We start from the raw sequence: 23,087 nt of genomic DNA, 5'->3' as shown, positions 1-23,087 counted from the left end.
TGTTCCCGCATCCCCCTCAACGCCACTCACGGGTTCCGTTGCTTCAGCTGACCGATTCCATGCACCATGTGGCTGGTTTTGACTGGTTGCTTTCAGCCTCCCTTCCAGCCGACCAATTGGTCGTTTCTCTTCCTCTCTTCCTCAGTATTCCTCCCTCCCTTTTTCTCATCCTCCCCTTTCTCCTTCCTCTCCCCATTGCTCCGCACAATTACCCGTCTACCAGTTCTCAAAATGACCCAAGTCTGGTGTGCCCAAAGGATCGCCAGCCTCGAGGGTGGGAGGGCTATTGCTCTTCCCTCGGACCTGTCGGAGATATCCCTGGAGAGCCTCGATACTCGCCTGCGTCGGCTTGAGCACCTTGCCTTGCTCACGTCACCCCCTCCCATGCTAGAGCCGACGTGGGAGTCGCTCGAGTACCGCCTTCGCCAGCTAATCCGCAAAGAGATCTTGCTCCCTAGGGTACTACAAGTCCCGCCGCTGCATCAGAATGCCGACGGGGAGAAGTCAGAGACCAACATGCGGACGTTGGAGGTCATCCTGCACGAGATCTCCGGGCGCCAGGGGGGCGGGAAAAAGGACAACGTGGCCAACACGTTCGGGGACAAAGGCAGCCCGGTCTCGTTCGTCGCCATCTCGCAGCAGTTCTGCCATGCGGCAGGGCGGAAGGGTATCAAGTCCCCCGACTCCATCCGAGATTTTGACGAGCTGTACGCCTTCGCCGTCGAGCTCTCTCTCGAGGTCCAGGCCCGGCCGCAGGCCACCGTCCCACCCCCAATGGCCCGGTGTGGCCCCGGCGTTGGCCACGGCGTCCGCCCCGGAGGCATGAACAATAACAACAACACCCGCGCGGCCAAGGCATGCTGCGGGTGCTGCTCCTGCGCGTGCCACGGGGGCAACCTCCGGCAATTCCACGTTACTCATGCGCCGAGCCGGAAGCGGAGATATCAGCGGTTCGCGTGGCTGAAGAGGCTCTGGTGCTTCGGGTCGAAGAAAAAGGATGATGATAGCAGCAGCACCAGCAGCTCGACCATCCATGATTGAATGCGGGCTTCAACATGTTAGGAGGGCAGGGGAATCCGGCAGGATCGAGAGAGGGGGTGTTTCAACGGCGCTGATGTATCTGGCAATAGGTAGTCACTAGATTAGGAATCGGAATCTTTTTACTGAACAGTGTTCTAGAACATAATCTCGCCCAGTGCCGGGGTGACATGACGGTGAAGTCGAAATTGGGGTTTGGTTGTTGGAAGTGAAATCCGGCCTGAAGGAGACAGCGTCGAGTTGGGCTCTGGGTATTAGCTTTATACCAACATTTATAAGCGGATCTGATTGCCTTTACAGTAGGAAATGTCTCCATTTGTCGACAATTACCTGGACAGAAAGACGCTTCAGTTCGGCGGAGAGCTCGTCGTCGCGCTCCGTGTCTCGGCGAGTAGGGGCCACAGTGGGAAGATGCCCGCCGGGTGGCGGCTCAGGACCGGGGTCCGGTGGGGACTCCGCCTAGAAATTGAGCAATGCGGGAATCATTATGCTCCCTCGTCGATTGCCAACGCTGTTTATTTGGGTAGTAATTGTTACAACTGATGTCCGTGCGAATTCTCATGCAAACCTCATCTAGTTGATTACCCCTTATTATCCCCACTCTCCCCACAGCCATCTGGGCCTCCTCGACAATGTTTTTGCGACAATTCCAAACATATGAGAATCGCTAGGTAGGTTTTGATGAACTCCATTGGTTTGCACTAAATCCGCCATCTTACGGTTGCTCAGAACCAACTATTCCTTGGCCTCGTCAATGGCTTCACTCTGGGGTGTGCATTCCCATCTAGAGTTTTCAGCTTGGAGGTAGGGAAAATCTTCGTTTCCCCACGAATCACACTTTATGCATGCCGCCTATGTATTATAAGTCAAGTCTCGGTGGCGCTCATCGAATTACTCGTACACTCGGCCAGTAGAAGTCCTATCGCCCTGCACTTTTCGGCGACCTTGGCCGCCTGCCGCGAACTTTATTTGACCTTTCCATCATAGTTTCAACCGGTATGGCTGCCTCAATGTTGGACGAGCGTTATAATTAGACGGGGCAAACACCATTAACCTCGGAGTCAACGAACAGCATTAGCTCTCCCTTAAGATATAGTTTCAACCTCAATAAAAATCTAGTTTCTTATGACATTTAAACCTGCTCTGCCCATACCTTTCCAAGCTCGATCTTACCCATGGCAAATAAAATAGCCAAAATGTCGACCAAAATGTCGCTGCGACAGCTCTTCCGAGTAGCACGAGATCGAATATTTCGAAGGAAGGCGCAGGAGGTGAGGCCAAGTTTCGCACGCCCAGTCTTAAAAGCTGGATAGGACTAACCGCAAGCAGGTCCAATCCGATAAGCCCGAATTAAAAGTCCTCGAGACAGACGAGAAGGGCGACCCAAGTTGCACCGGAAATGCCTCGCTTCCAAAGCAGACGGATATGGACCCTCTAGTGGCATCGGCCTACAAGAATTTCACTTCTAGCCCGCTCTGCCGACTCCCCGACGAACTGCTGCTGGAGATCATGAAATCTCTCGATCCAGTGGAGCTTTGTTGCTTGCGACGAGTTTCACGCATTTTCTTACGCTTATTCGGCTCATGGGAATTCCGATCACACCAGCTTGACAAGCTCGGTCCATGGGTTAGGGAGGGGGCTTTGGCGGCCGATCAACATAAACGACTACGCCGTCTTCTCCGACGAGATAAACAGGGGAGGTACTGTTCTGCTTGCCTACGAAGACGCTGGTTTAGAGACAAAGACCGGATATTCGAATACCTGGTGGGCCACCAACTCTACTGCTCTGGCTGCAAAACAAAACATGCAGCTGGGTTGTTCTCAGGCTCCCAGAGAAACCTGACCGAAGACAATACCCGCCTCTGTATTGCCCAACAGGGTCATCTCCGTGTCTGTCGGCACAGGGTAATCCGCTGGACAGATATCCAGAGATGGGTCGCGCAAACCAGCGAAACTTCCCCCAAGCCCTATACCGAAACTCTTTGCCAGGAGCGCAGCCATCTCTACTGCTGTCGAAAAAGAGATGATACGCCATTACGGCCCGATGGGATTCAGCTATGCGTTACAAGATTGAGTACTTTGACACAACTCCACCTAACCTGGTACGCTCATACCCCTTCACCACGCGGGAGGAAATCACGGCCGCTGCCTTCGGCCAATGACCTGCGCCAGACTTGGGAGTGCCTTCAAGTGGACGGAGGAAAACTTATCCCCCTGGATACGTATATGGCCTGCTTCGACCCAAACGTCTGTTCTTGTCTGCTTTACGATGGCCAGCATAAGGCCAGGTGGCGATTGGCGCCCCCTCCCTTCCTCAGCTGCAGGGCTCGTTCGGACCGCAGATCTTTGTTCTCTGGGTCTGGTCCTGTCGCTCTCCACACAGCCTCATCCGGCCTGAGGAGCGGTCCCGTTCGAAGAGGAAGTGTGTTCCTGTCGATTAAGCAATGTCCAAATTACCCAAAAGGCAAAGAGATGTGCATCTACCACGACTACCACCTTGTGCTAAGGGGCGTGGATAGCAAGAGGCCCTGGAGAGTGGATCCAGCGTGGTACAGGATGGTTGACCCGGAGTCATATGGCTTGGAAAGGGACGACTACAGCCTTCATCTACTATGGTGCCTAGATGAGGACTGCAGGAATTACCATGGGCGAACCGATGTCGATCGATTCCGGGATTTTTTCAAGGGTGGCATCTAGTCGGCGTTGGAGCCTAGATCTAGATTCCCGGCAGCTCGTAACTATTCAACAGTACTTCGGATTCTATTATGGAAGAGACCTACATTGGATAGAACTATGTACTGTAGAAGGGAATGAAGAATAAAATCCCATTTTCGACTCTAGTCTATCAGGGGAGGGGGTATCCAACAAGAAGATCCAACACCTGGGGTATGGGGTATGACAACAATGACTTTCCCGGCTGCGGGTATCCGGAGTCCTCTCCGCCGGAAGTTAAATAATCTCTCCTAGATCGAAGCCCTCTGATCATCCTCACCACTTTTCCCGCCCGCGTCGGTGCCGGTGCCGGGGCTGCTGCCCTCCTCCTTGTCCCCATCGACCTTCTCCCCCATCACCACGCCGGCGCCGGCGGTCTGGCGCATGTGCTGGCGGTGCTCGGCCGTGTTCTCGTAGTCGATGAGCAGCTCGCCGTTCTTGCCGTACCAGCGGGGCTCGACGCGGGCCTGGTGAACGACGGTGAAGGCGCCGCGCCAGCCGTGGACCTTGTGGAAGATGGTGTCCATCTCCTCGAGGGACCGGTAGGCCGTCTCCGGGTAGAAGAAGTAGACGCACGGGACCATGAAGGCGTTGATGACGGCGAAGATGATGTACGTCTGGTAGCCGATGGTGTTGAACGCCACGGGCGTGATCATGACGACGAGGAAGTTGAAGATCCAGTTGCCCGACGTCGAGAGCGCGTTGGCGGGCGCGCGGATGCGCAGGGGCACGATCTCGGCCGGGTACAGCCACGTCATGCCGAGCCAGCCGATGGCGAAGAAGGTGTTGAAGACGAAGAGGAACACCACCGCCGCCACCTGCGCGCCCTTGTTGTCCTCGTCCGAGTTGACGCCCGCCAGGATCGCCATCGTCCCGGCCTGGCCAGCCGCGCCGAAGAGCATGAGCTTGCGCCGCCCCACACGCTCGACCAGGAAGACGGCGGGCCACGACGCGATGAAGTACTCGGTGCCGTTGAGCGCCGCCAGCAGGCGGGACATGAAGTCGGTCATGCCGAGGTTCCTGTAGATGACGGCGGCGTAGTAGGTGATGAGGTTGATGCCGGAGATCTGCTGGAACATTTGGTTGGTGTAGGCGAGGAGCGTGCGGTGGAGGTTGCGGTCCTTGTCCATGGTGAAGAGGTCCGAGAACTTGCCCTTGGACATCTCCTCGACGGTCTCCTTGATGGCAATGACATCATTGTCCACGGAGTGGTGGGTCAGCTCGACGTCGGACAGTGCCGCGAGGATCTCCCTCGCCTCCTCCTCCCGGTTCTTCAGGATCAACCAGCGCGGGGACTCCGGGAGGAAGGGGATGAAGATGAGAATGAAGATACAGAAGACGATCTGGAAGGCCAAGGGGAATCGCCATGCCACGGAGCCCGGGGCGAAGCTGAATCCAAGATCGACCCAATAACTGATCATGATGCCGCAGGTGATGAGGGCACCCTCTATCATGACGAGTTGTCCACGCTTATGCGCCTTCGAGGTTTCAGACTGCCACGTAGGGACCTGAAGAGAGCAAAGGTTAGCAAAGACATATTGTCTCAAAAGAAGGCAAGAACCATAGGGGTCACTAACCGTCGACGTGTTGCCGCCGTTCCCAAGCCCGGTGATGATTCTGCCAATAATGAAATGCTCCAGGGTGGTTGCACTGGCCATGAGTATGGCCCCGACAATCATGATCGAAGTACCCAGCATGATCATGCGCTTGCGGCCAAGGGGGTTCCCGATAAAGATGCTAATGACGGCACCGAAGAAGCATCCCAAGTTGTATGAAGCGACAGAAATACCTAGATGCCCGCTATTAGCATTGCCACAGGGAATCAGCAGAGGCGTGTCGTCAAGGAAACCAACCTTGATATGTCGCCCGATTCGACGACTCGTGCGGCGTGAGTCCTTCAAGGTCTGGGTTGATGTCGGGGAACTGGCTCAGGAAGATGGGCAGAGTAAGGATACCCCCCATGACGCCCTGGTCTATGAGGCGAGGTCAGCTGGGCAAGCCAAAACTATGGTATACGATGAGATGTAAGATGACTTACCATATCCAAAGAGAAGAAAGTCACACCCGGCTATCATGCCAACAGCCCAGTTAAGGGCCTGGCCCCTCAGGCCAAGAAACTTCTTCATGATTGATGGGCCAAGGGGATGATTCCAGCGGGAAAGTCTAGATGGTGGACGGGTAGGTTTGAGAAGAGTGGCTCTCCGCTCTCGACTAAGATGACGAGCACAGTACAAAACGACCTGGAGAAGGAGGAGAAGGCTGGGGGAATGCACAGATCACCGGGTCGGGGAATTATCCTTTATAAAAGGGAGAAGTTTAAAAAACCCTTCGGGTCCCCCGAAAGTTCGGCTGTGGCATCAGCGACGGCCAAGGAGACATTGTCGGTACCATCTCGGGCAAGCAAACAGGATTGCCACTGGCCTGTCGAGTCGTGGAGGATGCCTGTGTGGAGAAGGACGTCATAGGAGGATCCCTGAAATGAGCCCCTGGGGAGGCACCGATGTTTATCGGCTCACCTTGTGGGGAAGAGCCCCAACGTTATTCGGCAATCAGAATCGACGGTCTCGAGATCGGCAAACGGAAGATCCACCGAAAGATCCATTGGGGCCCACCGCCGCCTTCCTGCTTCGTAGGTGCCACCGTCGACGATACCCGCCGTCCGCTTCGGGTTTCCCAAACGGGCAACCCGGGCAGGACCACTTTCCACACCTCGTCGGCGCCGTTCCCAATTCCCTTCGGTGTCGTCAACTGCGGGTGCACGTGACTTGTGAGCCGATGGTGAACCCTCGTCGGGACTTACATCATTTTTACGTTTCAGCTACGCCCCGTTGCAGCCGTTAGTGTCGTTGGCACGCGACCGGCACGCAACCGCAAGATTCGAATCTGCAACAAAACAAATGTGCCCCATTGGTCCGTCAATCACATAGCCAACAATCCCTGACAAGGGATTTTCAATCACATAGCCAACAATCCCTGACAAGGGATTTTTTGGGTTAATCGACAAGTATCTGGCTCTGGATCACGCTCGCCATACGAGAGTGGGCAGATCTAGGGAAGTGATCTTCAGGTTGGAAATCTCGGATGTAACGTGAGCATATCCGAATTGAGTGTGAGATATCAGATCTGTGCTTCAAAGTCGAGCGAGGCACGAGAACCTCCCTGATTTGGGACTAAAATTTTCGCGGGAATAGCACCTGGATTGAACAGCCAACCGACCATACCCGACCCCAGGTTTCCACTTAACTTTCCAATTGGACGGTGAGACCACCGTTCGTGGCGACAGAGGCAAGATGTTTTAAATTTTCGACCAAGTCATGTGAGGTTGTCAACCCTCGCACCAACGGATGAGTAAAGTTCGGGTCAAACCGTACCCCAACAGCCCAAGAGGAGCTCCAGGTCATGTGATATATATATGTTGGTTTGACCCGACGATTGGCCAGCAGCCAGCATTCCACAAAATTGCATCGCCAATTGGGCGTGCAAACGTGGACCTCTTCCGAACCAATAATCACCCCAAAGATCCGTCGGGGGAGCAAATAGTTCTATGCAGAAAATACAGTGAGGCTTACTGCTGCCGGCAGCGGCGTTTGCCTGGTTCACGTTGTTTCGCACTCTAAACCGAGCTCACCGCATCTTCTCAAGCGAAAATGACCCCCCTCACGATGCTTTCTTGACTAGGATCATAGTGCCAAATTTCATCACATTCCTGTCGCAGCTTCTTACCACCTTTTTGCAACACCCTCCATATGGTTTAGATTCGCGCCCGCTCCTCCCAGCCTGAGAGGGGCAGGGGCAGAGCAATTCACAATGTGGCTCATCAACGTGCGAAACATGGCCCTGAAGGAGGTCGTCAATCCGGAAGAGTACCGGTACGCCATCCTGTCCCACCGGTGGCTCCGGGACATGAATGATGAGGTCAGCTTCCAGGACATGGCCGATCTCCAGGCCGCGCGGCGCAAACCAGGATTCTCCAAGATCCAGATGACCTGCCGGAAAGCAGATGAGAAAGGTTTGGACTACGCCTGGGTCGACACCTGTTGCATTGACAAAACGAGTAGCGCCTCCCTTCAGGAGGCAGTCAACTCCATGTTTCGCTGGTACAAGGTGTCGTCGTATTGCTTCGCATATCTGCACGACGTGGAAACAGAGACTTCTGGTTCGGAGGAGGCAGAGGATAGAACCCCTGGAGCAGTGAACGACGTTTCCGAATCCGAGTGGTTCACGCGTGGTTGGACGTTACAGGAGCTGATCGCTCCGGAGGTCGTCGAGTTCTACGACAGGGCGTGGCGCTTCCGGGGAGACAAGAGCCTCCTACGGCAGAAGATCGCTGACAGAACCGGCATTGACGTCGCCGTGCTCGAGGACGACGAACTCCTGCCGACTATACCGCTGGGTCGAAGAATGTCCTGGGCCTCGGAGCGTGAGACGACCAGGGTCGAGGATCGGGCGTACTGCCTCCTCGGGATCTTCGACGTAAATATGTCGATAATCTACGGCGAAGGGGCCAATTCCTTCTTCCGTTTGCAGGAAGAGATTGTTAAGAAATCTAATGATCTATCGCTGTTCGCCTGGACCTCCCAGCTCGGGGCACAGAGGGACCAGCGGGCGCCCATGCATCGGCAACAGGAGTTTCGAGGCATTCTAGCACGGTCACCGGCTGAATTCGTTAACTGCAGAAACATCAGGACGGCAACCGAGCAGATCGCACCAATGAGGGAATTTGCAATGACCAATAACGGATGCTTGCGGATCGAGACTTACCTTGCACGGGCGCCCAACAGCGACGGCGTCTTCGCCCTCGACTGCACGGATGGGACGTTCAACAAGGAGAACCGCGAGAGGAGGCTCGGAATATACCTGATGAAAACCAAGCACGGATATGTTAGGTGCCAGACGTCGAAGATATGCTCGACATATCGCCAGAATTTCTGGGCCGGACCTCTTGAGATCGCCTACATCCGCAAGGACTTGACCCCGAGCGAGTCTGACAGGCTTAGGGCGGAAATGCCGGGCTCTATCATCTTCCACTTCCACCTGCCGAACTCGTACAGGGTCCAGCAATTCTCGGCCCTGCCAGCCGGCCGGTGGGACGCGGACGGAAAATATTTCAATACCGATAACGACAAGAACTTCACGGGCTATGTCCAGTTCCACATCCGCCCCCGATACTGGCGATTTGTGATCGTGTGCGGCCTCATCGACCTATCAACCAATGACCCGGAGGTGGCCGGCCCGCGCATGCACGGTCACGGGAGCCACGGGGGCACCGTACTCTGGGCGACCATCTTCACGGACGAGGACCCGGTGGCGGTGAGCCAACTCGCCACGATCGACAAAATGAGGAAGGACGGCGACGAGCAGGGCGGCGTTGCGAGGCTGTGCGGGAAGGTGCTGACCTGGCACCTGGACAAGCAGGGCCGGCTGCCCCTGAAGGCGATGCTCGAGCAGAAGAAATTGGCCTCGGACGACGACGGCGAGGTCACCTACTGGCTGGCGGTCCGCCCGGACTTCCGCGACGGGATACCCATCTTCAGCGTCAACGTGTTCATCCAGGACATGAACCGGCTCGCCGGCGAAGCCGAGCAGGCCGAGATGGATGAGGAGGAGTACGACTCGATGACGGGATACGCGCCCAGACAAGAAGCCCCCGATCCACCCCGGGCGGCAGCGGACTACGCGCACGACAACCCGGGCTACACGTATCCGTCTCCGGGCAGCGGTTATGCCGAACCCCGCCCCCCGCCGTTCAGGGGGAACTACCGAGCGCCGGAGGCGCCGCAACACTTTGGCAACCCCTTTGGCGGGCCATCATACCCACGACCACCACCACCACACTTTGCCGGCGGCTACAGGGCTCCGGGGCCAAACCCGGACATGGGATTTCCCACCGCGCCGCCCGCTTTTGGTCCCGCTTTTGGCCCCGTCTTTGGGCCGCCGCCGGCGGCGCCGTACGGGAACCCGTTTGCTGGGGGGAATGGGTATGGGAATACGGGGCCTTGGCGATGATACCTAGTTGGAGCAGCCCCGCTTTGTCCCTTCTGTTATTGTTTGAGTTTAGTATTTCAGCTAGGCGTTGACGACAATTTGGTACGCTAGAAGCCTCATGGTACAGGCTGGTTTTCGGGAGGACGACTGTGTAGTTCTTTCCATTCGTTTTATGTTAACGTCACAACAGGATGCTAATCTTTCAGCCAGGAGAGGGGGGGGGAAAAGGGGGGAAATCTTTGGTTATCCTAGCTAGTCCTTCCTCTTTATTGAAAAGTTGTAATTTGACAGTCTCGAGTCCTCTTGGGCCCCAGCGTCTAGTAGCAGCATCGGACTGTGTTCCCAGGCCGCCTTCACCGCCCCATCGTAGCGAAACCATGGCAGCGGCTTTGACACCTAAATCAGATTGAGCCCGCTCGCCGTTCTCAAACAACACAAGCGCCCACCCCCCTTTCGGCCCTCACGACGAACTAATAAAATCCAGCACCGAAAACAGCACCCCGTTCTCGACGCGGCACCCACCCCCGGGGACGGCCTCCCGCCGGAACCCGGGCCGCAGGCACCGGCTGATGGCTGAGACCTCCAGCCCGCCGTAGTTGAGCTGCGCGATCATGGCAAACGCCTCGCCGCAGAGCGACGTCGACTCGCCCGGCACCGGGGGCGGTAGGTCGTCGTCGTCGCCGTCGCCGGCGCACTGGCAGTTGTCCCGGCCGCCGATCTCGGGGGCGGCGGCGGCGGGGACGAGGCCGGGAGGGGCCGATAGCAGGGGGGGGGGAGAGGGGGGACAAGATGAAGGGGGTGAAGAAGAGGGGTTGGTTGGGTCCTTCGCGGGTGGCTCTTGCGGGATGGGGAAGCCGACGGCACCGCTCCGGTCTGCGGGGGGGCTGTCGGCGGTTTGGGGCGGGCTACTAGAACGAGTGGACGCTTCTGGATATCCGGGCTTGTCTCCCCCGGGCCCCCCAATGGCCTTGCCCGACAGCCCCTGGCCATCGAGGTGCACGGAGCGGGCACCCCCCCGCACGGCGGGGCGGCGACACTCGGTCGTCGCGAGGCGCAGCTCCTCCGACAGGTCGGCGATCCGCGCCAGGGCCGCCTCGAGCCGCAGCTGGGTCTCCTCCAGGCGGGCCTCCAGCTCGGCGACGCGGCACCGGGCCCGCTCGCGGTGGCGCCGCTGGTTGTTGCGGAGGCGCTCGGCCTTGTGGGTAGCCGGCTTGGAGGACCACCTCGTAGTCATCCTGGAGATGGGGGGTTGGGCGTGCATTGGGATGGATGTGTCAGGTAAGCATGCAAGAAATTTGAGTCCCGCTGTTGAGAGCGGATTCCGGTCGGTTCTGGCGCTTGGTTCCGTCGATCTGTGTGGAATCATCGATTTTGCTGGTCATGAGCGATGACAAACTGAAAATTTTCCCTTTTGGGTCTAGTGCTACCGTCCCGCGCTGCAAGCCCCCCATGCCAGCTCCACTCCGGTCCCAGAATGGAAACAAATCGGTGACCAACTGTCATGGACAACATCAATGTTAGCAAAGGAGAGTGGATAAGTTTGACAGTAAATTACCAGTCGTCTAAACTGATATAAAGGTCAGGCCCTTCGCAACCCTCCCGACAGAGTTGGGCAAAGAGCAGTAACCCTACAAATCCCATCTCAACCATCGTTCCAAATTCCAACATGGACAACAAGGAGACCTACGAGCAAGTCAGCAAGCACTATAGTGCCGCATCCCAGGGCAAAAGTGAAAAGTATGGCGCGGCTGTGGCCAAGTCCTTTGGATATTCCGAGGAGGAGCTTGCGGCTATTCCTGAGGGCTCCAATCTCGGCCTGAGCTGTGGGAATCCCTTGGCTATTTCTAGTATACGTGAGGTAAGTCCGATCGATACTGGCTCCTCGGGAGCGATATGACTTTGGAGGCATAAGTCTGCTTACTGATTAATGTTAGGGCGAGACGGTCATTGACTTGGGAAGCGGTGCCGGCTTCGATGTATTTCTCGCCGCCAGCAGAGTCGGTGCGACGGGCCGTGTCATCGGCGTCGATATGAACAAGGCATGTTGTTGTCACCACTTACCACTCTACCTCTAAGTGGTCAAATCTACCAAATTAAACGGCTCTGACCGAGTGACCATCCGCAGGACATGCTCGCCCGCGCCAACAAAATCAAAGCACAGACGGGCAGGACCAACGTCGAGTTCGTGGAATCGGGCATCACCGACATGGCGGCCCTCGATGCCGGCATCGCCGACTGCATCATCTCCAACTGCGTGATCAATCTCGTGCCCGAGACGGACAAGCCCCTCGTTTTCGCCGAGATGTCCCGCCTCCTCAAGCCGGGCGGCCGCATCGCCGTGTCGGACATCCTGGCGAAGAAGGAGCTGCCACAGAAGCTCAAGTCCGACTTGGCCATGTATGTCGGCTGCATCGCCGGCGCGAGCATGGTCGCTGATTATGAGCGGTATCTGAGTGATGCTGGGTTTGGAGGTCGGTCGAGTTTCATGCTCTAAACTCAATCGGTATAACAATTGTCGACTGACAAGGGCATTTCCTCTAGATGTCTTGATCGCCAACACAAACAGCAATCTTAACGTGTACGTCCAGACGGACGAAGATGGCTCCACGAAGGCAAATTCTTGCAACGCCGAGACGCAGCCCAAGTCGACCTCTGCCTCCGGGGCGGCGGGCTGCTGCGGTGTGCAAGAGGGCAAGACACCTGGAAATATTGCAGACACTGATTTGAATGAATGGGTTGGTGAGTAATTTAACATCCTGTGCGGCCATCATCAGGATGAGCACTAACCGTGAGTGAAGGGTCGTTCAAAATCTATGCCGTCAAGAACTGAATGATAGGGGGAAATTAATGTCCTTCAGACTTGGTAATTGTTGAGGCTTATTCCCGATACAATTAAATTAGTTGATGCTCTACATATGAAACTGGATGATCTCATCTCGCATGGTCTTTTTCCATTGCCCGCCATTGATTTCAAGCGGGCGACGATCTCTCCTCTCACGTCAGCAAACTTGACTCAGTTTAAACTCTCGTCAGCAACAGTTATTTCCCTTCCCGCATTACAGGATGTAGGACGGAGATGTTGAGCAGTCGGAAAGTTACGCCATCTCAACCAGGGACGCACCTAGCCGGCCCATCCGAGCGGCCATTTGGACCCTCCCGTTCTCCCACGTCCCGTTCTGCATGATCCAATGCGGGAGTGATCAGAGCTGTTGGGCCGAGGTATTTCCTTTTTCAGTTGACCGGTGAAGGCCAACAAACAGAGGAATTGATTCCGCTCCGGGTTGAGCTCGATAATACTGTTTCCAGGGGGGCAAACTGGTGAGCACGGCACTAAATTATTACATGATATCAGACACCGTGACGTAATTCAAGTTGTACATAATTATTATATATGATCCGCGTCGTTCCCGGTCTTGGAGATTGCGCTGAATCGCATAGTAATCTTTCCTCCCACTCAAACATGTGTGGTATCACAGTAAGCATCGCTCTCGGTCAAGGCAGCCCGTCTCAGAGCACCGGCCAAGCCAATGGCCACACAGGCGACGCTCAGGGGGTCCACCCCGGATGTGAAGCTACATCCCTCGAGGACCAGTTACACAAGAGCCTCGACCTCATCGCCCATCGCGGGCCCGACGCAAAGGGCGTCTGGATCAGCGACGACGGTCGTGTCGGTGAGAACATCATGCCTCCCTCCCAGGGGGAAAAAAACCGAAAGGCCTCTCTAACAAACCCCCCCAGGTCTCGGCCACTGCCGCCTCTCAATAAACGACCTAACCCCCGACGGCGATCAGCCACTGCACAGCCCCGACGGGCGCGTGCACGCCGTGGTGAACGGCGAGATCTACGACCACGACCGGATCCGGGAGTCTCTCGCCCGCAACGGCGGCTACGACTTCCGCGGCCGCAGCGACAGCGAGGTGGCCGTTGCACTGTACGCGGCGCACGGTGCTCCGGCGTTCCTGGACCACCTGCGCGGCGAGTTCGCGATCGTGCTGCGGGACGAGGGCGAGGGTGGGAAGGTCGTCGTGGCGAGGGATAGGTTTGGGGTCAAACCGCTGTTCTGGACGGTCGTGGGCGGCGGCGGCGGGGGGGATAGGAGGTTGCTGGTCGCGGCGGAGGCGAAGGCGTTCTTGGCGTTGGGGTGGGAGCCTGAGTGGGATGTCGCGGCTATCGTGGATGGGGGCTGGGCGGTGGATGATCGGACGGTTTTCAAGGGGGTTCGGAAGGTGATGCCTGGGTGCTGGATGGAGATTTCGGCCGAGGGGGAGATCAGCCATCATCAGTATTGGGATATTGATTACAAGGATAAGGTAAGGTTCCTACAATCCGATGCGATCCCCCAAGGTCCAAACTGCGAGAGTCGCTCACAGTTGCTTGCCAGCGAGAGCCTGAGACGCGGTCTGTGGAGGAAATGATTCTCGGCGTCCGGGAGAGGCTCATCGAGGCGACCAGGCTACGGCTGCGCGCCGACGTGCCTGTCGGAATCTATCTGTCAGGGGGCATTGACTCGTCCCTTCTCGCCGGCATTGCCACGCAGCTGGTCCACGAGCAGGGGGTTAAGATGGGGAACGTAGACGGGACCAAGCGAATCTGCTGCTTCAGCGTGGAGTTCCCGCAAGAATCAGGATGCAACGAGTCCGGTTCGTCGACGCAGAAAAACCCCCGGCTGTGCACAAGAACCCTCCCCCCAAAGCTAACTCACCATTCGCACCCCAGACATAGCCGAACGCACGGCCGACTGGCTCGGGGTGCAGATCCACAAGAAGCGGATGGACGAGGCCGAGATAGCCCGGCACTTCGCCGACGCGGCCTACCACTGCGAGCACCACAACTTCGACCTCAACAGCGTGGGCAAGTACGCGCTGTCGACGGTCCCGCGCGAGCGCGGCTTCAAGGTCGTACTGACAGGCGAGGGCTCCGACGAGCACTTTGGCGGCTACCCCTTCTTCATCGCCGACCACCTGCGCGAGCCCGACCTCGCCCTTCCCGTGTCCCCGCCCGCCGCCGACCCGCGCCTCAGAGAGGCCCTGCACCGCGGCGCCGAGTCCGACATGAGGGCCGTGTTTGAGCGGGCCGGCTCGTTCAACCGGGACTGGCGCGAGACGGACTCGGTGCGCGCCGTCGGCGGCAGCATGATGCTGTCGTGCATCGCGGCGGTGATGCCGGAGACGACGCTGTTTGCGCCGTGGGTGCGCCGCGACCTGGCCGGCGCGGACTGCCGCGACACCATAGTCGGCGGGCTCACCCCCGAGGCGAGGCGCAAGATTGCGGAGAAGTGGCACCCGCTGCACACGGCCGAGTACCTGTGGTCCCGGACGATGCTGCTCAACAACTTGCTGTCGTGCCTCGGCGACCGCACCGAGATGGCACACAGCATCGAGGCCCGGCCGCCGTTCCTGGACCACGTCGTGTCAGAGTACATCAACGGGCTGCCGCCGAGCGTCAAGATCGCGTACGAGCCCGGCCGGGCGGCGCGGAATGTCAAGGAGGGCGGGCAGGTCGGGATGTGGTGGCGGGCCGGGAGCGAAGGGGCCACCGGTGGGGGCGGGAGCGCGTTCGAGGCGTTCACGGAGAAGTGGATCCTGCGCGAGGCGGGGAAGCCCTTCATCACGCAGGAGCTGTATGAGCGGAGGAAGCACCCCTACACGGCGCCGCTGAGATGGCCGCGCGGCGGGCCGCTGGAGAGCATGTTCGCCGGGTTGCTCACGAGGGAGGCCGTCGGGAAGCTTGGGTTCGTCGACTACGAGGTCGTGGCGGATGCACTGGGGAGGGGATTTGGGGACGAGTCGGATCCGAAGGCGTTCAGGACGCTCATCTTTGTTGCGTCTTGGGTGGTCATTGGGGAGAGGTTTGGCGTTAAGACAGCTGGGAGGGAGGAGAGCTGGGCAGCCAGCGGGAAAGGCTCGATGGGGAAATAGGAACGTCAGACACGCGTCACATTCATTCTACAGCTTCGTTCAATTTGCACAGCAAGGTTGGTGCACAATCTGAGTTATTTCCTCCCCACCGATGGCAACAATGTAGCCCGGTTTCTGTGAGATGGAGCACAGGAGGAGCAAATATAGAGATACTCATCAACGTATTTCAATTCAAGGACAAGACGGGGGCTAAAATCCCTCCAACTATTTATATTTCACCACGTCAGTCACTTTTGCTGAGCAGCCATCTTCCCATGCTTCTGATGCGCGCCGGGGACCGTCTTGATAGCAACCTTGAAGTTCTCCCCCTTGGACCCGACCGCATGCACAACGACGTCCTCGCCAAACGGCCAGTCGTTGGCCGTTGACCTGTCAAAGGTCTCGCGCTCGTCGTACTGGCCGAACTGCGACTTCTTTAGCGTGCCGCTGGCCAGCAGAGCCTCCTTGGCGGCATCCAAGGCGTCGATGCGGTGGTAGTAGCAACCCTGGATGGCGGTCTTGGTGCTCTCATTGCGGTAGTCTGTCTCGGTGACCAGCACGTAGCTCAGGTGGTCCGAGCCTGTCGGAAAATGGACCTCCGGGGACTCGTCGGTGCGCACGGCGATGTGCTCCTTGTTCGCCCTATCCTCGACTCGGACAATGAACTCCTGCCCTGCTGGCGTCCGCGCGTACACCAGCGCGTCCTCGCCGTGCGCCCACTTGCCGCCGCCGGGCAGCGACGACTTGGTCTCGTAGACCTCGAAGTCGTCAGGCTCGTAGCCCAGCCCGCGCAGGGCCTGCTCCTCGGCGAACCGCATCGCCGCCTCGCGCGTGGCGAGCGTGCCCAGCGGGAAGGTCGAGCGCTCCACCGCCGAGCCGGCTGGGTCGGTGTGGACCGTGTGCGGGTCCACCACCGTCAGGGTCGTGTGGTAGAGGCGCTTTGGAACGTTCGGGGCCTCCTGGGCCACACGCGGATTGATGCCCGGCTCGATGCCCTGCGCGTATTGGGTTTCGGGGTGGTGTGACGTGAATGCCTCTTTGACGGAATGGATAAGTGACGCCATGTTAGATGTTTTGTGGTTGGTTTGAAACTTGTTATGATCTGTTGGTCAAGATATTGGGGTGAGAGCTTAAGCTTGGGTTGGTTGGGGCGGAGGAGGGGCATGGCGAATGGCTATATAGTAGCATGGGAAGGCCTGGAACACGATCGAATGGGGAGAACAGCATGCCGATGTGCGCTGAAATCATGATGAAGCGTGGTGTCATAAGCACCAGATTCTTGTGACCTTTTATTGTCGGGGTCATGTGCGACCCGCCCAATATCATCACGCCATGTCGAGTTTAGGCTTCGGCTGTGACATCACCCCCCGTGGCGAACGAATATGGCGGATAGTCCCATTCGAGTTCCTTTTCAACTGCCGAATGGCCATCCAGGACAAGCCAGACATAAGAGACTACTGGATGATCAGCCCGATACGAGTGGTACAGATGGGGGCATGGTGTCCCGTCGAAGTGATTGCTCCAAATATCCTCACCCGGTCCAGCTTTTTTTTCTCTTTTTTTGAGGCGTAACCATTCCCGTCCCACAACCCTCACTATCCAACATCAATCATGGCGTCAAAATCAGCTTCAGCATCTGCGTCTACACTGACTGCGCCTTCATCTACATCGACCCCAGCTCCAGTTGACGATCAGACAATCCGGTTCGAAACAGTCAAGGAGCTGCACGAAGAACTCGATTGCGTTTCAGGAGACATTCTCATTGTCACGCGTATGTGGAGTCACATTGTTTCAGGCAATAGCGATGGCTAGAAACGGCAATAGCGGCAAGAGCGACAGGAGTGAGACCAAGAGCGATAGACAGAAACAGGAAGAGCGATAGATAGTAACGGCAAGAGCGATAGACAGCAACAGCAATAGGCAACAGCAACAAAAGCAACTGCCACCTGTAATGCACTAATTGCCTGTCTGTGGAGTAAATTAGGTAGGTAGCGCATGCCCCTTGAGAAATCCCCGTTGCAAAATTCTCCTTCTCCCAGCCTCGGATCTCTCAAGAAAAACAGCTGAAAGCTCAATTGGGAGAGACATGTAAGTTGAGAAGAATGTAGGGGGGGAGTCTCAAGTACAATATAATTGCCGGGTTGAATGCTGTCTGGTTCTGTAGGGCCAATTCAACCGAGCAGCATAAACTATTTGGGCACCCCATGTGGATGTGGACATCTAAACTCAGCGGGCGTATCTCTCTTGCTGTGACAATCTCTATTTTTGTCCCACCAGATCTATCATATCTCTCCTCCATCATGCGTAATTTTAACAGACCCTTTTCAGAAGACGGCCCGGAAAACAAGGAAATCTAATCTCTGGTTGTATCTACACGGAAGACGATTCCTCGTCGGCACTAGAGACTTCAGAAGCCTGCAGACGACTCATCAGGACAGCAGCCTCCTGCGCATACTTGCACCTCATCCTCAGCGCAGCGCCATATTTATACACGACAAAGGGGAACGGCAGACATGCAACGGTGAGGAACGCCGGCACCGAGCTGGCCCAGTGGACCCCGAGCCTCTCGTACATCTGCGCCACAAACAGCGGGAACGCCGCGCCGAAGAAGGCCCTGAGCATCGCGCCGGCCGCGAGCACTGACGCCGCGTAGATGGTGTAGGCGTCGAGCAGAAAGTTGAGGCACGACAGGAAGACCAGCACGCACCCGAACCCAAAGGGCGCCGAGAGGATGATGCTGGCGGACCAGTGTATGCTGGGGGAGTTGGTCCACGCAAAGGCGAACATGCCGACCGGCAAGGCGACGGCGCCGATCATTCCGGGAGGTAGGCGGGCTTCTGGGGGCGCGCCTTTGCCCAGCTTCTTGTAGCGCCCGTTGTCCAGAATGGTATATAGCAGCCCGAAAAGCATGCCGATCGTGAGGCCCAGGAAGGCGAGCCCTCCGATGCCCGCATTCCAGCCCCTCGACTTTTCGTAGACAATCGGAAATGCGCCCATGAACATGTAGATTGTGCCGTATAATATGGCCAGGTAGACCGATGCGATCAGTACGATCGGCTCGCAGAAGAGAAGCACCCAGGGCCGCTTGATAGCTTTACCAAAGACTTCGGACAGCTCGACTCCGCCGGTGTTCCTCTCGAGCACGCTGATATACACCTTCCCCGTCTCCTGAGATAGACGCTTCGCCCTCCTTTGCAGCAAAACCGGCGGGTATGTTTCGGGTAGCAGGGCGCTGCCAACAATCCATACCACTCCAACAAAGATGCAGCAGACCCCCTGGACCCATCTCCAGCCGACCGTAATGGTGATGAAGCCACCAACGACCGGGCCAAGCATCGGCCCCATGAACGGCGCGGCAGCGAAAACCGACATTGCGAGACCGCGCTGGGCGGACGGGAAGAGATCGGCAATCACGCCGCCCGAGTTGGTCAGGGGCGACGCGGCGAATGTGCCGGCCAGGAACCGGAAGACCAGCAGCTGCGCCATCGACCGGCAGCCGGCCGAGGCGGCGACGAAGGCCACGACGAAGGCGTGCGTGGTGACGAACAGGATCTGGCGCCCGTACAGCTCTGACAGGGGGGCCCACAGGGCCGGCCCGACGGCGAAGCCCAGTACGTAGAGGGATACGCCGAGGGCGAAGAGTTCCCTGCTTGCGCCGAACTCGGCTGTGATCTGTTCGGATGAGGCCGAGTAGGCCGACGAGGTGAGGGTGACGGCGAAGACGGATATGGTGACGACGGAGGTGATCAGCCACTTCCGCGTGGCGGAGAAGTTCATGGGGTTGCGAGGGTCGCCCCGCCGGAACTCGACCACGAAGGGGTCTGAAAGCGTGCCTTGGCCATGCCGTGGGAGATGCTCGCTTTCCGTGGGTTTTCGGCGACCTGACTTGTCTTTATCTTCCTTGCCTACCAGCTCAGGATACTCTACCATATTGGGCCAGCAGATAATTAGCACTATATTGTCGGCACACAGCAAAGGCAAAGTGGAGTGTCTCTTGGCGCAGCAGCGACAACGGTATGCACCTATATATCTACATGTCTACCTAGCGTTACATGGTAGGATTCGATCTAATAGGGGGGGACCGGATCCCGGCAGTTATAGAGTACGGGACGGAACCGCAGATTATTGGCTAAAGACAAAGCCCCTGGGCCTGAAGCGGAAGTTTGTGGAACCTCTAGGCGGAACCACACATCATTGGCTCAGAGCATGACGACGTTGATTCCTCCACGCCTACCATTCCGCTCCTTCCACGAGATGTACGACACTGCGGAATGAGCAGCTTCGGGTGCCATAAAAAACATGTGTCTCTGTTCCAAGCCATCAAATACAAATGCCTAGCCCGTTGCAGTCGAGGAGGCTGAAAATCAGCGTTGCCTGCGAGCACTGTCGCTCCAGGAAGATAAAATGTGATGGCGTTCGTCCAGGTATGTGCAGTACATGTACAACACACACTCGCTGAGAAATCGGGCTGCGCTTCCGAGACTGACATTTTGGGATTCGCACCAGCATGCAATAATTGCCGGCGGAAGGTCGGAAGATGTACGTATAGGCGCGGGGTCGTCGCTGATCGCAGTAGCCGACCCCTTCCGCCGTCTTCGAGTCCGCTCCCGTTTCCGCATCCGCATCCGCATCCGAGCTCGGAACGACCCGATGGACAGGAATTACCGAGGATCCCCTCCGGCACTGTCCACGGGTTGTTTGCTGGCGAGGTTACAGCTGCCGTAGATGCCAGGCTTGGTCTCGCTTCGAGCGGAAGGCCGAGCTTGACCCCCATGACGGATGCTCCCCTGTTCGGCTTGCTCCCCCGCCGCCAAGTTGCCGATGGTACCGCCCATCGCGTGGAAAACGTGCTGCCTCAGCGCAAGCACGCCGACTACCTGATGGATATCTACTGGCGGCATATCCAGCCCTTAGAGCCCTTTCTCGAACAAGAGCGCTTCTGTCGTTCGTACCAGGCGCTGTTTGCCGGCGGCTCGCTCGAGGCCGACGAGCGCATCTTCGTCAGCACCCTCAATATAGTCTTTGCCCTGGCCACTCAGCTGCAGGAATGCATGCCACCCGAAGACAGAGAGGAAGCAAGTAACACATACTTCCATCGCGCGTGGGCGCTGCTTCGGCCCGAGACCATTATATGGGAGCCTGGGTCGCTCGAGCTTGTCCAGTGCCTGCTCCTCATGACCCGGTATTTGCAGTGCACCAATAACCCGCACCAGACCTGGATGGCCGTGGGATTTGCAGTGCGCATAGCCCAGAGCCTTGGTCTCCATCTCCCCGAGTCGCTACCCTCATCCGGTGCCCCCAAACGTGATAGCCGCCTGAGGCGGCAGGTATGGCAATGCTGTGTTTATATGGATAGGTGCGCAGAAAAGACTCTCCAACCTTGATATCCGATCGCTAATTAATTCATCTCCGACACAGAATCGTTTCATGGGTGCTTGGACGGACTTCAATGATACCCCTCGCTGTCTCGTCCGCTACGATCAGCGATGATCCAGGCTGCCAAAATAGCGAGGCATCAGCCAGTTATCTCACAAAGACTCTGGAGTTATATGAGATATGCAACCACATTATGCTCTCTCAGGTGTCCGCCGGCAGCAGCGTCGCAGATAAGCTGGGTCTGCCGGGTCTGTACCAGCACGACGAACCTTTCAGCAACGCATCACGGCTCGACGCATGTCTCAACCAGTGGGAGAAGAACCTTCCCCAGTCCCTCAGATTTGACGACTCCTTGGACGATGATGCCGACAATATTTCGCAGGCAGTTCATCTTCACCTCAGGCTCCTGCATGGCCGGATCTCCCTCTTCCGGCCAATGCTAGCACGCTACTGCCTCTCCCGACCCCAAACAGCAACAGGCGCCGCCCCCACCCCCGACCGCGGCCGCCTGTCCGACCGCATCCTCCAAGACTGCGCCTCGCTCTGCGTCGACAACGCGCAGAAGATGATCTCCGTGGTCGACGACAGGTGCCGCCGCCGCCGGCTGGCGGCAGACGGGGCCGTTGGCGTCGTGCCCTGGTGGTACCGCGTCTTCTACCTGCACGTGGCGGGGACGGTGCTGGTCGCCGCCACGCTGCGCGCCGACCTGTACACGCCGGCCCTGACGCGGTCCTGGTACACCGCCATGGCCGGCCTGCGCGCCCACGAGCACCTGAGCCCCTTCGTCCGGCAGTGCGTCGCCGCATTCCAGGCGCTGTCGGTTAGGATCTCGCCCGAGTCGATGCACCAGCAGCAGCACCAGCAGCCGGGAGGCGAGCGCGAGCGACACTCCGCATCGCCGGCAGAAGCGGCTTCGAATAATGCTACGTATTTTCAAGATGTGTTTCAGGAAATGGGGCTTGCGAACCCGGATAACTTGCTATTTGGCATGGAAGATATGTCTTGGCTGGGTAATTTCGAATTCCCTCTCCCTCCAGAGTCATGATCATGTCCAGCTGGGATCGCGATCCACCAGGGTAGTTGACCGCCGAGTGTGAGGGGCTTTTGAAATTTATTCAGGTGGTCCACAAGCCATCTAGAGGGTTGGGGGAGATGAGAGAGTAGATATCTGCCGAATGTATCATGTCTTATCGCAGGTATGTAGAGGCTATTTATCACCATCCACAAGTCTCTTGAAACTTGCAATTATGTGATCCCCGAGATTGAAAAGTATGTCCAGGAGGTGGAGCCTAACACTGGTTGGATGGGTTCATGAGGAGGGCGTGCTTATGGCAGATTCAGGGTCTCAGGGGAGAGGAATTCGGGATCCTCGTGCCGTGATCCTCGAACCCTATCAGAAAGGACACGACTGGGCCTAGTCTGGGGGAGCAGGAGATGATCATGTCCCTGGCCCCCTGGCAAGGAGGCAACTTCCCACCTAAATGTCATGGGAATGACATGGAGCGATGCTCCGGCATTGTGTCTAGCTTAGCGCATATAACTACATAAAAAACATCTCACCTCCTTCTCAACAATGTCAGTAGATACCTAGATCAAATGACCAAATGATTGAGATAAAAAGAAAAGAAAGAAACATGCCTAAAGAAAAATACGGAGACCAAAAAAAGATATTCGGAGTGAAAAGTACCAAAAAACGTACGTACAACACCAGGGATTCGCTGGTCGTCACCGACCCAACTACTAGTCTGGCCCTCACTGGCTTATCTATGGGAGAGCGGACGGGATCCCGAGTTCTCCAGTGGGTATGGTCGTACGTGGAAGAATACTATCTTTGTCTAGTATATATGTGCAGTTCCCAGAGGAGTGCGACCAGGTCTTCCAGGGGGCGGGGGTTTTTTTCCATTGTGTTTTTTTTTTTTTTAAAAAAAAAAAACCAGACAAAGGTTATCAAGTCGATAAGATTCAAACTATCCTAGGGATTCGAGAATTCTCTCGGTTTACATCATGTTGTGATAACCTTATTTCGTCCCCTTTTCCAGACCCGGGACTTTATTTTGAAAGCGTGAGATTCTCCGCTGG

At 57.1% G+C, this 23,087-nt stretch overlaps 11 protein-coding genes across 11 annotated transcripts; 7 read left to right on the top strand and 4 right to left on the bottom strand.

Moving 5' to 3' along the window:
- Positions 1-231: 231 nt before the first annotated feature.
- On the top strand, positions 232-1,041 carry QBC33DRAFT_516241 (uncharacterized protein; the record flags this gene model as incomplete). Its single annotated transcript, XM_060426137.1, has 1 exon — positions 232-1,041. One exon carries the CDS (start codon positions 232-234, stop codon positions 1,039-1,041), a length of 810 nt encoding a protein of 269 aa, XP_060282561.1.
- A 1,416-nt stretch (positions 1,042-2,457) lies between these two features.
- Positions 2,458-3,735, top strand: QBC33DRAFT_494246 (uncharacterized protein; the record flags this gene model as incomplete). Its single annotated transcript, XM_060425520.1, has 1 exon — positions 2,458-3,735. Exon 1 carries the CDS (start codon positions 2,464-2,466, stop codon positions 3,733-3,735), a length of 1,272 nt encoding a protein of 423 aa, XP_060282560.1. The 5' UTR covers positions 2,458-2,463.
- Positions 3,736-3,930: 195 nt separating this feature from the next.
- On the bottom strand, positions 3,931-6,052 carry QBC33DRAFT_117358 (uncharacterized protein). Its single transcript, XM_060421951.1, has 3 exons — positions 5,789-6,052; positions 5,604-5,723; positions 3,931-5,539 (listed from the first exon to the last, which is right to left on the bottom strand). The coding sequence occupies exons 1-3, from the start codon at positions 5,874-5,876 to the stop codon at positions 4,002-4,004; spliced, it is 1,746 nt and encodes a 581-aa protein (XP_060282559.1). The 5' UTR covers positions 5,877-6,052; the 3' UTR covers positions 3,931-4,001.
- Positions 6,053-7,146: 1,094 nt separating this feature from the next.
- On the top strand, positions 7,147-9,965 carry QBC33DRAFT_542558 (heterokaryon incompatibility protein-domain-containing protein). Its single transcript, XM_060428285.1, has one exon. The coding sequence runs from the start codon at positions 7,558-7,560 to the stop codon at positions 9,754-9,756; it is 2,199 nt and encodes a 732-aa protein (XP_060282558.1). The 5' UTR covers positions 7,147-7,557; the 3' UTR covers positions 9,757-9,965.
- Positions 9,842-10,969, bottom strand: QBC33DRAFT_589546 (uncharacterized protein; the record flags this gene model as incomplete). The annotated part of the gene is made up of 1 exon (XM_060431585.1): positions 9,842-10,969. One exon carries the CDS (start codon positions 10,967-10,969, stop codon positions 10,196-10,198), a length of 774 nt encoding a protein of 257 aa, XP_060282557.1. The 3' UTR covers positions 9,842-10,195.
- A 432-nt stretch (positions 10,970-11,401) lies between these two features.
- QBC33DRAFT_560245 (putative arsenite methyltransferase-like protein) lies at positions 11,402-12,565 on the top strand (the record flags this gene model as incomplete). The annotated part of the gene is made up of 5 exons (XM_060430045.1): positions 11,402-11,593; positions 11,670-11,774; positions 11,861-12,206; positions 12,277-12,474; positions 12,534-12,565. 5 exons carry the CDS (start codon positions 11,402-11,404, stop codon positions 12,563-12,565), a joined length of 873 nt encoding a protein of 290 aa, XP_060282556.1.
- Positions 12,566-13,195: 630 nt separating this feature from the next.
- QBC33DRAFT_453589 (uncharacterized protein) lies at positions 13,196-13,774 on the top strand (the record flags this gene model as incomplete). The annotated part of the gene is made up of 1 exon (XM_060424693.1): positions 13,196-13,774. One exon carries the CDS (start codon positions 13,196-13,198, stop codon positions 13,772-13,774), a length of 579 nt encoding a protein of 192 aa, XP_060282555.1.
- A 342-nt stretch (positions 13,775-14,116) lies between these two features.
- On the top strand, positions 14,117-15,871 carry QBC33DRAFT_542544 (uncharacterized protein). Its single transcript, XM_060428284.1, has 2 exons — positions 14,117-14,375; positions 14,452-15,871. The coding sequence occupies exons 1-2, from the start codon at positions 14,147-14,149 to the stop codon at positions 15,651-15,653; spliced, it is 1,431 nt and encodes a 476-aa protein (XP_060282554.1). The 5' UTR covers positions 14,117-14,146; the 3' UTR covers positions 15,654-15,871.
- Positions 15,637-16,830, bottom strand: QBC33DRAFT_117269 (uncharacterized protein). Its single transcript, XM_060421950.1, has one exon. The coding sequence runs from the start codon at positions 16,694-16,696 to the stop codon at positions 15,881-15,883; it is 816 nt and encodes a 271-aa protein (XP_060282553.1). The 5' UTR covers positions 16,697-16,830; the 3' UTR covers positions 15,637-15,880.
- Positions 16,831-18,002: 1,172 nt separating this feature from the next.
- On the bottom strand, positions 18,003-19,562 carry QBC33DRAFT_560242 (major facilitator superfamily domain-containing protein; the record flags this gene model as incomplete). Its single annotated transcript, XM_060430044.1, has 1 exon — positions 18,003-19,562. The coding sequence occupies one exon, from the start codon at positions 19,560-19,562 to the stop codon at positions 18,003-18,005; it is 1,560 nt and encodes a 519-aa protein (XP_060282552.1).
- A 306-nt stretch (positions 19,563-19,868) lies between these two features.
- QBC33DRAFT_474526 (fungal-specific transcription factor domain-containing protein) lies at positions 19,869-22,512 on the top strand. Its single transcript, XM_060425228.1, has 3 exons — positions 19,869-20,056; positions 20,139-20,988; positions 21,051-22,512. Exons 1-3 carry the CDS (start codon positions 19,963-19,965, stop codon positions 22,051-22,053), a joined length of 1,947 nt encoding a protein of 648 aa, XP_060282551.1. The 5' UTR covers positions 19,869-19,962; the 3' UTR covers positions 22,054-22,512.
- Positions 22,513-23,087: the final 575 nt, after the last annotated feature.

This window comes from Phialemonium atrogriseum (genome assembly GCF_030411735.1).
Source record: "Phialemonium atrogriseum strain 8032-3 unplaced genomic scaffold QBC33scaffold_16, whole genome shotgun sequence".
Taxonomy (NCBI): domain Eukaryota; kingdom Fungi; phylum Ascomycota; class Sordariomycetes; order Cephalothecales; family Cephalothecaceae; genus Phialemonium; species Phialemonium atrogriseum.
Note: the sequence above shows the minus strand (reverse complement) of the source record. Positions and strands in the feature narration are given on the sequence as shown.